The sequence below is a fragment of the Mustelus asterias genome, chromosome 8 (assembly GCF_964213995.1).
Source record: "Mustelus asterias chromosome 8, sMusAst1.hap1.1, whole genome shotgun sequence".
NCBI classification, from domain to species: domain Eukaryota; kingdom Metazoa; phylum Chordata; class Chondrichthyes; order Carcharhiniformes; family Triakidae; genus Mustelus; species Mustelus asterias.
Window position 1 is genome coordinate 21,463,799 of NC_135808.1, and position 17,844 is coordinate 21,481,642.

The 17,844-nt window shown below is 47.6% G+C and overlaps 1 protein-coding gene across 1 annotated transcript in view; it reads right to left on the minus strand.

Moving 5' to 3' along the window:
• The window catches only part of LOC144497681 (netrin-G1-like), a 53,083-nt gene that overhangs the window by 24,591 nt on the left and 10,648 nt on the right, over positions 1–17,844 (minus strand). The window contains exon 2 of the mRNA XM_078219122.1: positions 1,603–2,246. Coding sequence (XP_078075248.1) covers positions 1,603–2,246 — 644 coding nt within the window. The remainder of the gene's footprint in view (positions 1–1,602; positions 2,247–17,844) is intronic.

Here is a 17,844-nt window from a genome sequence, read left to right on the forward strand (position 1 = left end):
ATGCTGGTGTGTACGCACTGTCACAATGCTGGCGTGTACAGACTGTCACAATGCTGGTGGTACACACTGTCACAATGCTGGTGTGTACGCACTGTCACAATGCTGGAGTGTACACACTGTCACAATGCTGGTGGTACACACTGTCACAATGCTGGTGTGTACGCACTGTCACAATGCTGGTGGTACACACTGTCACAATGCTGGTGGTACACACTGTCACAATGCTGGTGTGTACGCACTGTCACAATGCTGGTGTGTACACACTGTCACAATGCTGGTGTGTACGCACTGTCACAATGCTGGAGTGTACACACTGTCACAATGCTGGTGTGTACACACTGTCACAATGCTGGTGTGTACACACTGTCACAATGCTGGTGTGTACACACTGTCACGATGCTGGTATGTACACACTGTCACGATGCTGGTGTGTACGCAATGTCACAACGCTGATGTGCACACACCGTCACAATGCTGGTGTGTACACAACGTCACAACATGGTGTGTACACAACGTCACAATGCTGGAGTGTACACACTGTCACAATGCTGGTGTGTACACACTGTCACAATGCTGGAGTGTACGCACTGTCACAATGCTGGAGTGTACACACTGTCACAATGCTGGAGTGTACACACTGTCACAATGCTGGTGTGTACACATTGTCACAATGCTGGAGTGTACACACTGTCACAATGCTGGTGGTACACACTGTCACACGCCCATTCAGTAAAGAATTCAGTGTCAGCACAGAGGCAGCAGATAGTGTTGAGTGGGCCGAGGTGGTGTGTGGGTAAGGAAGGGGGTGGGTGATCCCTATCTGTCACCAGTTACTGAGCGCTCACATCAGAGACTCTGAGCAGAAACAGTGAGGAGCTCTCACCCTCTGAATATCTCCTATAGAACTACTCCAGATGTGAGACCTGAGCGAATAACTCCAAATACTCAACATAGCAGAGTGACTCCAGATCTTAACTCAGATAGAGTGACTCCAAATATGAACTCTGATAAAGTGGCCCCTGAGAACCTGGTTCTAGTTATTAACTCTGATAGAGTGGCTCCCAGATGTTAATCCTGATAAGAGTGGCTCCAGAAGTTAGACCTGACAGAGTTACTCCAGATGTTAACCCTGATCATGAATAGAGTTGGCGACCCTGATAGAGTGAATCCAGATGTTAGCCAGAAAATAACTCTTTGTTAGCTCAGACAGAGTGATTTTGGATGTTCCACCCACTCTTGCTGCCCAGATGCTGATCCTGACCCAGTGCAGCCCCAAATATTTCTCCCCCTTGTGCTCTGCAGATGTTGAGGCTGACCTGGGGCTGGTGTTTCATCCAATCATGTCCCCAGATGTTCCCGCGGATCGTAGCCCCCAGGTGTTGACCCTGACCTGGTGTCACTCACATGCTCCCCCTGATGGTGCTTCCCAAATGTTGACCCTGATCCGGTGCCCCCCCCGCATAATCGACAATGTTGGTGCCCCCCCCCCCCCCCAGATGTTCCCTCTGCTGGTGCACCCCAGATGTTGAGCCTGGCCCTTTGCTCCCTGGAGGTGAAGTCTGGTCTCAGTGACTCTGCCCAGAAAGGTTGGGGAGCTCTCACCTGCCGCGGATGTCCAGGTTGGAGATGGCGTAGAAGTACTTGGACAGGTTGAGTGGGTCGACACTGGTGGGTCCAGTGGCCGGCCGGAGCAGCCTGAGCCGCAGGTCGGTCAGGGTGAAGAAGTCCCTCAGCTTCTTGGTGGTGTCCAGCTGGCCGTACAGTGAGGCCATGTCACCGAGGCGCGGACCCCCGAACTGGGACAAACGTTCCTGGATCTCGAAGCGAACCATTTTGTCCACCTTCCACACGTATCCCCTGGAGTACTCCTCCGTGCAGATGATGTCCAGCACCGAGGCCGGCCTCAGATCCCTGGCCCTCCTCGCCTCCATCCCAAAGGAGTTGAGGCAATCGGCTGCATAGAACTGGTAAGGCTGCCACGTCCGGCCGTGGTCCAGAGACTTCTCCAGGACCATCTGCTCCGGCCGGCCCGACTCGAAGGTGATGACGATGTCCTCGGTCAGCTCGATACTCTTGCCCCAGGACAGAGTGATGTTGACCAGGAGGGGCTTCGGAAAATTCCTCCAGGAAACACTTTGCCAAAAGGTGTTGGGAATCCGTCCCTCATCATCCAACATCAGCTCAGGTGGGTGTGCGAGCTCGGGCGTGCGAGCGTCACACTCATTGTTGCACATGTACGGATTCTCCTGGAAATAGAGACGGGAGTAACACAGGTTAGATACAGAGTAAAACTTCCTCTACATTCTCCCCATCAAACACTCCCAGGACAGGTACAGCAGGGGGTTATATACAGAGTAAAGCTCCCTCCACACTGTCCCCATCAAACATTCCCAGGACAGGTTCAGCACGGGGTTAGATACGGAGTAAAGCTCCCTCTACACTGTCCCCATCAAACACTCCCAGGACAGGTACAGCACGGGGTTAGATACAGAGTAAAGCTCCCTCTACACTGCCCCATCAAACACTCCCAGGACAGATACAGCACGGGGTTAGATACAGAGTGAAGCTTCTTCTACACTGTCCCCATCAAACACTCCCAGGACAGGTACAGCAGGGGGTTAGATACAGAGTAAAGCTCCCTCCACACTGTCCCATCAAACTCTCCCAGGACACGTAGAGCACGGGGTTAGATCCAGAGTAAAGCTCCCTCTACACTGTCCCCATCAAACACTCCCAGGACAGGGACAGCACAGGGTTAGATACAGAGTAAAGCTCCCTCCACACTGTCCCGATCAAACACTCCCAGGACAGGTACAGCACGGGGTTAGATACAGAGTAAAGCTCCCTCTACACTGTCCCTATCAAACACTCCCAGGACAGGTACAGCATGGGGTTCAATACAGAATAAAGCTCCCACTACACTGTTTCCGTCACACACTCAAGACGGCAGGTAGAGCACAGGTTAGAAAAACACAAAAGCTTCTTCCACACTATCTTGGAAACATGGAATATTTACACACTCTCATTATCTCAGGGAGATGTCTTCATAAATCTGTCGGTGCTACATCATGCTGCACTCTGTACTGGACAGCTCGACAGCTAGGTACAGTAATTATTATCACTGTTGTGTCGAAGAATGATGTTCACTGTCTAACTAAAAATAGCTTCCCACCACTAAAATATTTACAGACACGAGTTATAGAATATCACAGGATTTGAAAACAAGTGTTGTTCCCCGTGACCTTGGCAGGGCAATGGAAATGGCAGGGGACTAATTGGAGCATACTTTTCAAAGACATGATGGACTGAATGACCTGATACTGCCATGCCTTTTTATGATTCTATGATTCTAAATCAGGGTGGTGTTTAGCTCTGGGGAACCTGGAGGCAATGCTGTTCCCATGTATCTGCTGTCCTTATATTCCTGGGTGGTGGAGCGAGTGGATTTAGGGGGTGCTGTTGATGGAGACTTGGTGAGTTGCTACATTGAATCCTGTCGATGGTCCACACTGAGCCATGGTGCAGCGATGGTGGAGGGAGCGGGTAAGGGAGATACTGTTGATGGAGCCTTGTGAGTTGCTGCTCTGAATCCTGTAAATGGTAGACACTGCAGCCATGGTGCACTGGTGGTGGTGGAGGGAATGGTTTGGGAAGTGCTCTTCAGGGAGCGTTGGTGAGTTGTTACAGTGAATCTTGAAGACGGTACACACTGCAATCAGGGTGCACTGTTAGTGGAGGGAATGGGTATGGGAGATACTGTTGATGGAGACTTGGCGAGTTGCTGCAGTGAATCTTGTAGATGGCACACACTGCAGTCAGAGTGCACTGTTGGTTCAGGGAGTGGGTTTTGGACAGGCTATTGATGGCACCTTGGCGAGTTGCTGCAGTGAATCTTGTAGATGGCACACACTGCAGTCAGAGTGCACTGTTGGTTCAGGGAGTGGGTTTTGGACAGGCTATTGATGGCACCTTGGCGAGTTGCTGCAGTGAATCCTGTAGATGGTACGCACTGCAGTCAGGGTCCACTATCCAGGATAGAGTGGGTTTTGGAGGTGCTGTTGAAGGATCTTTGTTGAGTGGCTGCAGTGAATCCTGATGATCTCACAGACATCTGCACTCCCTGAAATCAGCAACACTGAATCAGCCTAAACTCCTTCCCTAAGTGATTACGCAGCTCACCCTGTTAGAGCAGTAACTGTATGAAGTGTCAGTTTACAGCAAGCTATCAAACTAATGTGTGTGTTAAAGATGGAGAGTGTGGTAACAAACAGAGAATCAAGATTAATTAATCTACAATTGTCACAGCATCGACTCAAGTCATTAACTGAAGCTGCATGTTGGAATCAAATATTTTTAATTCTCAATGTTAATCGGATCCGGTGAATATTAGTAACAGGATCCTAAAGCTGTGTAAATGATGAATGAATAATTGAACAGTACAGATGTTAAGTGTTCCTGGATCACTGTCTCCTCGGGACATCATTAACTGCTCCGTGTCCCAGTGCTGCAACTGATGTTTCAATGAAATGATGCTGTTTAAACAGTGAGGTCTCTGGATAGCTAATTGCTAGTGGGAGTTCAGTGGAAACCAGAGGGAGTAACTCTCTCCAAAGAGGGTTGGAGAGAGTGTCTCACTCCATCGTTCCCTCGATCTCTCTCTGTCTTCTCAATCCCTAACCAGCACATGGTTTCTGGTTTGCCGTTCTATTGCTCCAATCCATTCCCTTTACACCTCTAGACTTGGCCGTTCCAAATCTCTCCTTCCTGGTCTCCCACCTCAACTTGCTTAAGTTCTTTGAGGACATTACCAGCAAAGTGGATAATGGGGAACCTGTGGATGTTGTATATTGAGACTTCAGAGTTTGACAAGGTGCCGCATAAAAGCCTGTTCCAGGAGGTGAGATCGCAGGGGATTGGGGGTAGAGAACTGGATTAGATTGAGGATTGGCTGACTGACAGAAAGCAGGTCAGGCTATATGGGTCCTTCTCTGGCTGGCGAAATGCAACTAGCAGGGTGCTGCAGGGGGTCAGTCCTCGGATCTCAACTGTTGACAATCTATATAAATGATCTGCAAGCAGGGACAGAGTGTAACATAGCAAAATTTGTAGAGAATGGTAAAATGGGTGGGGAAAGCAGGCAGTGAAGAGATGAAGATTTTACAGACGGATATAGATAGACGAGGAGAGTAGGACAACATTTGGCAGATGGAGTTTAATGTGGATAATTGAGGTTATACATTTTGGCAGAAAAAATAGAAAGGTAAATTATTATTTAAAAGGAAAGCAGAATCAAAATGCATCCGGGCGGAGGGATCTGGGCGTCTTTGTTCATGAATCACAGAAAGTTGATGTGCAGGAGCAGCATGTAATAAAAAAGGGAAATGGGATGTTGGCATTTATTGCAAAAGGACTGGAGTATAGAAGTAGCGAAGTGTAGCAATTGTATAGGGTGTTGGTGAGATCATTTCTGGAGCATTCTGTCCAGATATAGTCCCCTTATTTGAAGAAGGATGTGGTGGCATTGGAGGCAGTTCAGAGGAGATTCACCAGATGGATTCCGGGGATGAAAGGGTTGACGTATGAGGAGAGATTAAACAGTTTGGGTTTATACTCACTGGAGTTTAGAATGAGGAGAGGGGATCTGATAGAGCTTTATAAGATTGATAAACTAAATATCGACCAAATGTTTCCTCTCATGGGGTAATCGAGAACAAGAGGTCACAGGTATAGGTCGAGAGGTGGTAGATTTAAAACTGAGATGAGGAGGAACTACTTCTCCCAGAGGGTGGTGAATTTGTGGAACTTACTGTCCCATAGCACGGTGGAGTCTGAATTGTTCAATGGCTTCAGGAAGGAGATAGATATTTTTGATTTCAAAAACGGGATAAAAAGAGATAGGGAACAAGTGGATTTGAGACCAGGAAGTGATCAGCCATGATCTTTGATTGATTGGTGGAGCAGGCTCAAAGGGCTAAATTGCCAATTTCTGCTCCTAATTGCGATGTTCCTATCTCCCAAACGCTGTAAACTTCAACTCATCTACAACACTGCTGTCCGTTCTGTAACCAAGTCTTATTAACCGATTGCCCCCTCTGCTGCCTCACAGCACCAGGCACCTGGGTTCAGTTTCAGCCTGGGGCGACTGTCTGTGTGGAGTTCGCCCACTCTGCCTGGGTTTCCTTCGGGTGCTCCGGTTTCCTCCCACAGTCCGAAAGATGTGCAGGTTAGTGGATTTTCGATGGCAAATTTTCCCTTCATGTCTCAGGATGTGTAGGTTAAGGGGATTAGCGGGGTAAATATGTGGGGCTATGGGGATAGGACAGGGGAGAACGCCTGGGTAAGATCCTCTGTTAGAGAGTCAGCGCAGACTCGATGGGCCAAATGGCCTCCTTCGACACTGCAGGGATTCTATAATTCTACAAATTCTCTCCGTAAACTTTTCTGATTTCGCTGCCTCCCTCTCTCCCCTTCAGACACTCATTGAAACCTGTGCCTTTTGACAGAGACTTTAATGAAATTCCGAATATCTCCTGGCATGATTTTTGTTTTGCTCGATTTACTCTCCGATGAAGCACGTTGTGTTGTTTCTCTCTGTTAAAGGTGGTATATAAACACAGGTTGTTGTTGTTGAAACAGTCATTGCACATCACCACCCAGCCCAGGCAGAGAGAGCGAGAGAGAGAGAGACAGCAGCTTCCTGCTGTGTGTGTGGCAGCATCAACAAGGGAAGGGAAGAGATTCCTATATCACCATCATATATTCCTATACATTCCAGAAACTCTTCCCGACACACGGGAGTGCAAACGCAGCACCTTATGAATCAGTGTTACCTCGACAAATCCACTCACCATTTGACATTCATTTCAGAGCTTTTAACGTGATGTTATCTTGCATTTACAATGTGACGCGTGACTAAGATCCTGTCGGTCTCACCAATTATAAACCACTCACTATCAGCAGGTTCAGTTCCCTAGTTAATGATGTTCACGAATGGGTTATTAAGGATAAATGTTAATGGCTTCATAAAAGGCCGAGCCCACAGATTCCTGTTGCTGCCCAACAGCCAGTAATCAGGCCCTTTGTTTGTGTGAGTTTATGTAGCACCTTTGACATAAAAATATGTCCCAAGGTGCGTCACAGGAATGTAAATCACACAGTGATTGGCATCGAGCCACATAGAGATGCTAAAAGTGGTGAACAGCAGATTGGTTAAAGAGAGAAGTTAAAGAAGGCGGGGGGGGGGGTACGGGGGGGGGGGGGGGGGGGGAGGGGGGGGGAGGGGGTGTGTGGAGGGAAGAGGAGGGGAAGGGACCAAGACTTAATGACTATGTCCCATCCTGAGGTGATGTCGTACTGTAGAATTGCAGCATTTTTCTTTCTCAGCCGCTGTTTTACTCACAAGCTTAATTGTTGTTAAAGGAACAACTTGGTCACAAGACACTTGGTCGTTTTGAAATGTACATAGAATTAGAACAGGGCAGCGTGGTGGCACAGTGGAGGGCGGCACGGTGCCACAGTGGTTAGCACTGCTGCCTCACAGCGCCAGGGACCCGTGTTCAATTCCCGGCTGGATTTATTATGGATGATATTATATCGACCATCTGTAATTCTTGAGAGCCTGCCAACTGGGAATATATTCTCCCTGTCAAAGCCCTTCACAATATCATAGCCTCTGTTAGAGCTGCCTTACAGTGCCAGGGACCAGGGTTCGATTCCCGGCTTGGGTCACTGTGTGTGTGGACTCTACACATTCTCCCCATGTCTGCGTGGGTTTCCTCCGGGTTCTTCAGTTTCCTCCCACAGTCCGAAAGACGTGCTGGCTAGGTGCTAAATTCTCCCTCAGTGTACCCAGAGTGTGGCGACTAGAGGATTTTCACAGTAACTTCATTGCAATGTTAATGTAAGCCAACTTGTGCCTCGAATAAATAAACTTTAAACTTTAGAATTACATTGAGCTTACAGAATGAGACAGGCCATTCGGCCCTACTGGTCCATGCTAGTGTTGATGCTCCACATGAGCCTCCTCTCATGCTCTCCATCACACGACATCAGTGAATCTGTCAGAATCATACAACACAGAAAGAGGCCCTTTGGCCCATCATGTCTGTGCCATCCATCAAACACCTATCTATTCTAATCCCATTTTCCAGTGCTTGCTCCATAGCCTTGTACACGATGGCGTTTCAAGTGCTCCTCTAAATGCTAGTTCAATGTTGTCGGGGTTCCTTCCAGGCAGTGAGTTCCAGATTCCTTCTAGTTGGAAACATTTTTCCTCAAATCACCTATGAATCTATTGCCCCTTACCTTAAATCTAATACCTGCTTGTTATTGACTCTTCTACTAAGGAGAAAGATAGGGTAGCTGGGAAGAAACCTTCGTGCTTCATAAGTTTGTGTACCTCAATCAAGTCCCCCTTCAGTCCCCTCTGACCTGAGGAAAACAATCCCTGCCGATCGAGCCTCTCTTCATAGCTGAATCACTCCAACCCAGGCAACATCCTGGTGAATCTCCTCCACACACTTTCTAGTGTCATCACATCCTTCCTATAGTGTGGCGACCAGAACTGCACACAATACTCTAGCTGTGGCTGAATGAGTGTTTTATACAACTCCATCATAACCTCCCTGCTCTCATATTCCATGCCTTGGCTTATAAAGGCAAGTATCCCATATCAAGAGAGAAAATGCTGGAACATCTCAGCAGGTCTGGCAGCATCTGTTAGGAGAGAAAAGAGCTGATGTTTCAAGTCCAGATGACCCTTTGTCAAAGCTATCCCATATCCCGTCTTAATCACTTTATCGACCTGTCCTGCTGCCTTCAGGGATCTGTGGACATGCATCCCAGGGTCCCTCTGTTCCTCTGCGCTTCCTATCATTCATTATGTATTTCTTTTCCTGATGAGTTCTCCCTCACACTTCACAGGGTTAACTTCCATTTGCCACTGTTCCACCTAACCAGCCCATCTATATCTTCCTGTAATAAATGCTTTGCTCCTCACTATTTACCACACCATCAATGTTTGTGTAATCTGCAAACTTACTTATCACACCTCCTACATTCACATCCAGATTATTAATGTACACCACAAACAAAAAGGGACCCAGCGCCAATCCCTGTGATACCCCACTGGATAAAGTCTTCCAGTCACAAAAACAACCTTCAACCATCACCCTCTGCCTCCTGCCACGAAGCCAATGAGGATCTAATTTGTCAAATTGCTCTGCATCCCATGAGCTCTTACCTCCTTGATTAGTCTCCCATGTTGGACCTTGTCAAAAGCCTTAATGAAGTCCATGTAGTCTTACTGCCATCCATGCGTATGGGCGGCATGGTGGTACAGTGATTCGCACTGCTGCCTCACAGCTCCAGGGACCTGGGTTCGATTCCCAGCTTGAATCACTGTCTGTGTGGAGTTTACACGTTCTCCCCATGTCAGCGTGTTTTCGCCGGGTGCTCCGGTTTCCTCCCACAATCCAAAGATGCGTGGGTTAGGTTGATTGGTTATGCTAAATTGCCCCTTAGTGTCCAGGATGCGTAGGTTAGAGGGATTAGCAAGATAAATATGCGGGGATCGGGCCTGGGTGGGATCGTTGTCGGGGCAGATTTAATGGGCCGAATGGCCTTCTTCTGCACTGTTGGGATTCTATGAAGTCTGCATCAACTGCACTGCTCTCATCTACACATCCAGTTACCTCCTTGCAAAACTCAATCAAATTTGTTAGACATGATCTTCCCCTGACAAAGCCATGCTGATTATCCTTGATTAACTCTTGCCTCTCCAGGTGGAAATTGATTCCGTCCTTCAGATTTTTTCGAATAGATTTCCGACCATTGATGTTAAACTCATTGCCTGTAACTACCTGGTGTTTCCCTACTTCTCTTATTTAATAATGGTATCTCGTTAGATGTCCTCCAGTTCTCTGGCACCTCTCCTGTGTAGAGAGAGGATTTGAAAATTAACGTCGGAGCCCCTGCAATCTTTTCTCTTGCCTCACACAGCAGCTTAGGATCCATCTCACCTGAGCCTGGGGATTTATCCAATTTAATCCCACTAACATCTCCTTCTTCTTGATGCTAATAGAATAGATTCATAGAATCATGCCGTGCAGAAGGCGGCCATTTGGCCCATCGGGTCAACCACAATACCACCCAGGCCCTATTCCTGTAACCCACATATTTGCTCTGCTACCCCCTCCCCTCTGCAGCCCCCACCCCCCCCCCCCCCCCCCCCTCCGACACTAGGGTCAATTTAGCACAGCCATCAAACTAACCCGCACATCTTTGGACTGTGGGAGGAAACCGGAGCACCCGGAGGAAACCCACGTAGACACGGGGAGAACGTGCAAACTCCACACAGACAGGGACCCGAGGCCGGTTCTCATGAACATCAATGCAAAATACTCACTTTATGATATTCTAATACCTCACCTAGATCTTTCAGCTCCACATACAGGTCCCTAATGGGCCCAACTCTTTCTCTGTTTAACCTCTTTCCCTTAATATACTTATAAAACACCGTGGGAATTTCCTTTACTTTGCCCTTCAGTGTCATGCCCCCTCTTTGCTCACCTAATTTATTTTTGGAGTACCCCCCCCTGCACTTTCTTCTCGGGCATCCATTGTTTTCAGCCCCCTGTATCTGCCATACACCTTCCTTTTTTTCCTCATGACTGTCTAGCTTCCTCTTATTATTCGCCTCCACCACTCCCTCTGGTAGCGAGTTCCGCACTCTCACTACACTCTGAAAAGTATTTTTCCCTACTTCCCTGTTGGATTTATTTGTGACTATCTCATGTGATCCTAATTTGGATCTCAACCACGCAAATGGAAACATCTCCGCTACATCTAACTGATCAAACCCCCCTGTGGGTATAAAACGCTCCGTCAGGTCCCCTCTTTGAGGGAAAAAGAAGCTTGAGTCTGCCACAGATCCATTGTGCTGGGTTCAAGTCAATGTAAAGCAGCCGGATACAGCAGAATAGGGAGTGCAGTGCAGAGGTTGTTAGTGGATTAATAATCCAGAGATTGCGAATTCAAATCACACCCTCTGCAGTTTCAGAAATTGATATCAGTTTAAAAACTCCAAGGATCAGAAGTGTCGGATCACTGAGGAATCCCAGCTGGTTTCAGTAATATCCTTTCGGGAAGGATACCTGTTTTTGGTTTCCCAGGTAACAGACAGGACCTTCAGTCTGACCTTCCCTCTCTGTCTGTGGCCTGACTCTCATTGATGGGAATGTGATCTAGTGGCATATTATTGACAGGATCCTGTGTAGATCAGTCCTGATCGATCGCAATCACATCTCATTCGTGACTGAACTTCCGAATTTACACCCCATCCCTGCTGTGGGAGTCTCTGTGACTCCAATCCCATGCCAGCATCCTCTGAAGTGGCAGAATGAGCCACTCAGTCACATCAAGGCTGCCAGTAACTCAAGCCAGAGTCCCGGCTCCTCCTTCTGGGGGTAAATAGGGATGGGCAATAAACCCACATCCCGAGAATTAATTTAATGAAGGAAACGGCGGAGGATTTATGACAACATCTTGTGAGGGAGCTCAGTGGGATTATAAGTGTTGGAGTTTAATTATGAAGAATCTGAGTTGAAAGAAATGACCATCTGTCCAAGTTAATGAATCCCAGAACTCTGCAGCTGGCTTTGGCATTTCAGGAATGAGAAGGCAAAGGGAAGGTTCCAGAAAATGGAAAGCAGACTGGAGAAAGAATCTACAATAAACATTGGTGTAAATCCCACATTATTGACAGGGCCCTGTTGTAAATCACTCCTTGTTTCGCAGTCACCCTGTCGTAGAATCATAGAATTGTAGGATCCCTACAGTGCAGAAGGAGGCCATTCGGCCCATCGAGTCTGCACCAACTCTCCGACAAAGCACCTTTACTCAGGCCCTACCCCCATAATCCCACGTATTTACTCCTCTAATCACCCTGACCTACGCATCTTGGGACACTAAAGGACAATTTAGCATGGCCAATCCACCTAACCTATGTATCTTGGGACACGAACGAGCAATTTAACGTGGCCAGTTGACCTAACCTGCACACCCTTGGACTATGGGAGGAAACCAGAGCACCCGGATGAAACCCACACAGACACGGGGAGAATGTGTAAACTCCATACAGACAGTGACCCAAGGCTGGAATCGAACCTGGGTCCCTGGCGCTGAGACAGCAATGCTAACTATCGTGTCGCTTTCATTAAATCCATTAATCCCAACTTGAATCCCTCCTTCTCCAGTGCCTGACCTCCTTCTAATGAGAGGTCTCTGATGAAGGGATGTCTCCTCAAATTGATCTTTTCCCCCCAGTGGCCCAGTTTCACTGAAAGATAGGGCTGTGAGCAGAAGTCCGGGTAACCCACTGACTGTCTGTGAAACCAGGTTCAAACAAACACTTCGATCCCAGCCTCATTGCTGCTCCATCAATGAGCAGGTCGCTGGGGGCAGTGGGAAATAAGGCAGGAACTTACAGCAAGAACTAAAGGGGGGCATTAGCACAGTGGTTAGCACTGCTACCTTACAACACCAGGGGCAAGAGTTCGATTCCGGCCTTGGGTGGCTGTCTGTGTGGAGTTTGCACATTCTCTCCGTGTCTGCGTGGGTTTCCTCCGGGTGCTCTGGATTCCTCCCACAGTCCAAAGATGTGCAGGTTAGGTCAACTGGCCACGTTAAGTTGCTCCTTTGTGTCCCAAGATGCATAGGTTAGGTGGATTGGCCATGCTAAATTGCCCTTTAGTGACTCAGAATGTGTAGATTAGGTAATAAATGTGCAGGGTTATGGAGATAAGGCAGAGGATATGGTGAGCCTAGCTAAGATGTTCTTTCAGAGAGTTAGTGCAGATTCGATGGACCGAATGGCCTCCTTCTGCACCATAGAGATTCTATGGATTCTGTGGTTCTAAACCCATCAAAAGAAAACGTGAGGTGGAAGATCAGCGAGGTGGAGAGATTTTGATTTGATTTATTATTGTCACATGTATTACAGTGAAAAGTATTGTTTCTTGCACGCTATACAGACAAAGCATACTGTTCATAGAGAAGGAACGGAGAGAGTGCAGAATATAGTGCTCCAGTCATAGCTACGGTGTAGAGAAAGATCAACTTAATGCAAGTAGGTCCATTCAAAAGTCTGACAGCAGCAGGGAACAAGCTGTTCTTGAGTCGGTTAATATGTGATCTCGGAAGAAGGTGGAAGAGAGAATGTCCGGGGTGCGTGAGGTCCTTAATTATACTGGCTGCTTTGCTGAGGCAGCGGGAAGCATAGACGGGGTCACTGGATGGGAGATACAATACAGGTTTCAATCTCAGCAAATCCCAAAGCCCTTTCCAGATGACCAAATATTTTTTTTTTATGTATTTACTGCTGTCTTGTAGAAAGTGCAGAAGCCAATTTGGGCACAGCAGGATCTCACAGAGAGCAAGGTGATTATGATCGGAGAAACTGTGTTTACTGATCTTGATTGAAGGATAAATATTGGTCCAGGGACACTGGGAGAGGACTCAGCAGTAGAAATGTCAGCCTGGATTATACAGCAGTCCCCAGGTGGGATGTGATCCCTTGCCTATCTGTCTGTGTCTGTGTTTATAATTAAATTTGCATGTGGATATGAGAGAGAATGGGGAGAGAGAGAGAGAGAGAGAATTGAGAGAGAGAGAGAGAAAGAGAATGGAGAGAGAGAAAGAGAATGGAGAGAGAGAATGGAGAGAGAGAGAGAATGGAGAGAGAGAGAGAATGGAGAGAGAGAGAGAGAATGGAGAGAGAGAGAGAATGGAGAGAGAGAGAGAATGGAGAGAGAGAGAGAAAGAGAATGGAGAGAGAGAATGGAGAGAGAGAGAGAGAATGGAGAGAGAGAGAGAGAGAGAGAATGGAGAGAGAGAGAGAGAGAATGGAGAGAAAGAGAGAAAGAGAATGGAGAGAGAGAGAATGGAGAGAGAGAGGGGGAGAGAGAGAGAATGGAGAGAGAGAGAGAATTAGCACTTCTGCAGGCAAGCCAGTTCTGGATCCACAAGGCAACAGCCCCTTGGATCCCATGCCCTCTCACTTTCTCAAGAAGTCTTGCATGGGGGACCTTATCGAATGCCTTGCTGAAGTCCACGTAAACCACATCTACCGCTTTTCCTTCGTCAATGTGTTTAGTCACATTTTCAAAGAACTCCACCAGGCTCGTAAGGCACGATTTGCCTTTGACAAAGCCGTGCTGACTACTTTTGAGCATACTAAACTTCCCTAAATGTTCATAAATCCTGTCCTTCAAGATCTTCTCCATCAATTTACCAACCACTGAGGTTACACTCACCGGTCGTTGGAGAGAGAGAGAGAATGGAGAGAGAGAGAGAGAGAGAGAATGGAGAGAGAGAAAGAGAGAGAATGGAGAGAGACAGAGAGAATGGAGAGAGAGAGAGAGAGAATGGAGAGGGAGAGAAAGAGAACGGAGAGAGAGAGAGAGAGAGAATGGAGAGAGAGAGAGAATGGAGAGAGAATGGAGAGAGAGAGAGAGAATGGAGAGAGAGAGAGAATGGAGAGAGAGAGAGAGAGAGAAACAGAATGGAGAGAGAGAGAGAGAGAATGGAGAGAGAGAGAGAGAGAGAATGGAGAGAGAGAGAGAAAGAGAATGGAGAGAGAGAGAATGGAGAGAGAGAGGGGGAGAGAGAGAGAATGGAGAGAGAGAGAGAGAGAAAGGGGGGGGAGAGAGAGAAAATGGAGACAGAGAGAAGATGGAGAGAGAGAGAGAAAAAATGGAGAGAGGGGAGAGAGAGAGAGAGAGAGCAACAGGAGATGGGAACTGAGACTCTTTATCATTGTAAATTGCTCGACAGAAAAATCTATCCCCTGACAACAGGGTCAGGGGTCAGTCAATCAGCCATCTCCACAGCAACAATATTCTCCTCTCTCAGCAGAAAAAGTGAGCAGAACATTTTCAGAGACAACAGAGCAGTTCGGGTGTTCTGATCCAGGAATAAAGAGACTCGCAAAAAGTTTAATGAGATGTTGGTCTGGGTGAGGATTAGTGGGGATGAAGTCTGCAGCCTCACGTTTAATCCACTCTCTCTCAGACCCTCCATTTCTCTCTCTCAGCTTTAGTCACCGAAGCAATAGAATGGATTGAAGTTAAAGTCAAATTTTTAAAGTTTATTTATTAGTCACAAGTAAGGCTTACATTAACACTGCAATGAAGTTACTGTGAAAATCCCCTAGCTGCCACACTCCAGTGCCTGTTCGGGTCAATGCACCTAACCAGCACGTCTTTCACTGTGGAACGAAACCGGAGCACCCGGAGGAAACCCACGCAGTCACAGGGAGAACATGCAAACTCCACACAGACAGTGAACAAAGCCAGGAATCGAACCCGGGTCCCTGGCGCTGTGAGGCAGCAGTGCTAATTACCACTGTGCCATTGTGCCGACCCTGCGGTATTGTAGAGCAAATGCTGGAGGCTTGTTCAGACTGAAACCCTGCCTGCCCTTCCAAACTTGCTTAAAATAAACTCCCTCAAACCAGAGGACCATATCGGAGAATAATACAGGACAGAAGGAGAATATTCACCCCCATCGTATCTGTGCTAGCTCTCTGGAGAGATATCCAAACCTACGTAAACTAAACGCACTTAAAAAAGAGAAATGATGTGCCTGAGAATGGAAAATAACTTGCTGGGCGAAGGGGAAAGAGTAGGGCAGTGTGCTTTCGAAGAGCTTGCAGTGGCACTGTGGGTCGAATGGGCTCCTCCTGTGCTGTGAGACTATTGCAACGGATGAAGGAATGGCTACTGATACAGACAAGTCTGAAAGCATCTGGTTATTATCTAGTCTGTTTCAGGGTGCCTGATGTGGGCATCAATGTAAAGGCCAGCATTTGTTGCCCATTCCTAATTGCCCCTTGAACTGAGTGACCATTTCCGAAGGCAGTTAAGATTCTTAGAATCATCGAATCCCTACAGAACAGAAGGAGGCCATTTGGCCCATCAATTCTGGATCGACTCACTGAATTAGTATCTTACCCACGCCCACTCTACACCCTATCCCCATAACCCACACATGGCTAATCCTCCTAATCTACATATGTCAGGATCTTAAGGGGCAATTCAGCATGACTAATCCATCAAACCAGCACATCTTTAGACTGTGGGAGGAAACTGGAGCACCCGGGAAACCCACGTGGACACGGGGGGAATGTGCAGACTCCACACAGACAGTGACCCGAGGCTGGAATTGAATGTGGCTCCCTGTCACTGTGAGACATATTGCTGTGGATCTAGAATCAGACACAGGCCAGACCAGATAAGGATGGCAGATTTCCTTCACTAAAGGGAATTAGTCAACCAGATGGGCTTCTCCCCGACAATCACTTTCAATTCCAGATTTTATTAACTGAATTTAAATTCCACCAGCTGCTGCAGTGGGTTTCAAACCCAAGACCCCAGAGCATAATAGAACATAGAACATAGAAAAAATACAGCACAAACAGGCCCTTCTGCCCACAAGTTGCACTGGTCATGTCCGTACCTACCTAGGCTTATATATATAGGCTTACCTATAACCCTCAATCCTATTAAGTCCCATGTACTCATCCAGAAGTCTCTTCAAAGACCCTTTTGAGTTTGCCTCCACCACCACTGACGGCAGCCGATTCCACTCACCCACCACCCTCTGAGTGAAAAACTTACCCCTGACATCTCCTCTGTACCTACTCCCCAGCACCTTAAACCTGTATCCTCTCGTAGCAGCCATTTCAACCCAGGGAAAAAGCCTCCGAGAATCCACCCGATCTATACCTCTCAACATCTTGAACACCTCTATCAGGTCACCTCTCATCCTTCGTCTCTCCAAGGAGAAAAGACCGAGCTCCCTCAACCTATCCTCATAAGGCATGCCAAACAATCCAGGCAACATCCTTGTAAATCTTCTCTGCACCCTTTCAATCATTTCCACATCCCTCCTGTAATGAAGCGACCAGAACTGAGCACAGTACTCCAAGTGGGGTCTGACGAGCGTCTTATAAAGCTGTATCATTATCTCCCGACTCCTAAACTCAATCCCTCGATTGATGAAGGCCAGCACACCATACGCCTTCTTAACCACCTCCTCTACCTGCGAGGCCGATTTTAAGAGTCCTATGGATCGGACCCCAAGGTCCTTCTGATCCTCTACACTGCTAAGAGTTCTACCCTTGATATCATACTCCTTCATCCCATTTGACCTGCCAAAATGGACCACTACACATTTATCCGGGTTGAAGTCCATCTGCTACTTCTTCGCCCAGTCTTGCATCCTATCTATGTCACGCTGCAGCTTCTGACATCCCTCCAAACTATCCACAACACCACCAACCTTCGTGTCGTCGGCAAACTTACCAACCCATCCCTCCACTTCCTCATCCAGGTCATTTATGAAAATGACAAACAGCAAGGGTCCCAGAACAGATCCCTGGGGCACTCCACTGGTGACCGACCTCCATTCAGTAAAAGACCCATCAACAACCACTCTCTGCCTTCTGCAGGCAAGCCAGTTCTGGATCCACAAGGCAACAGCCCCTTGGATCCCATGCCCTCTCACTTTCTCAAGAAGTCTTGCATGGGGGACCTTATCGAACGCCTTGCTGAAGTCCACGTAAACCACATCTACCGTTTTTCCTTCGTCAATGTGTTTAGTCACATTTTCAAAGAACTCCACCGGCTCGTAAGGCACGATTTGCCTTTGACAAAGCCGTGCTGACTACTTTTGAGCATACTAAACTTCCCTAAATGTTCATAAATCCTGTCCTTCAAGATCTTCTCCATCAATTTACCAACCACTGAGGTTACACTCACCGGTCGGTAATTTCCTGGGCTATGC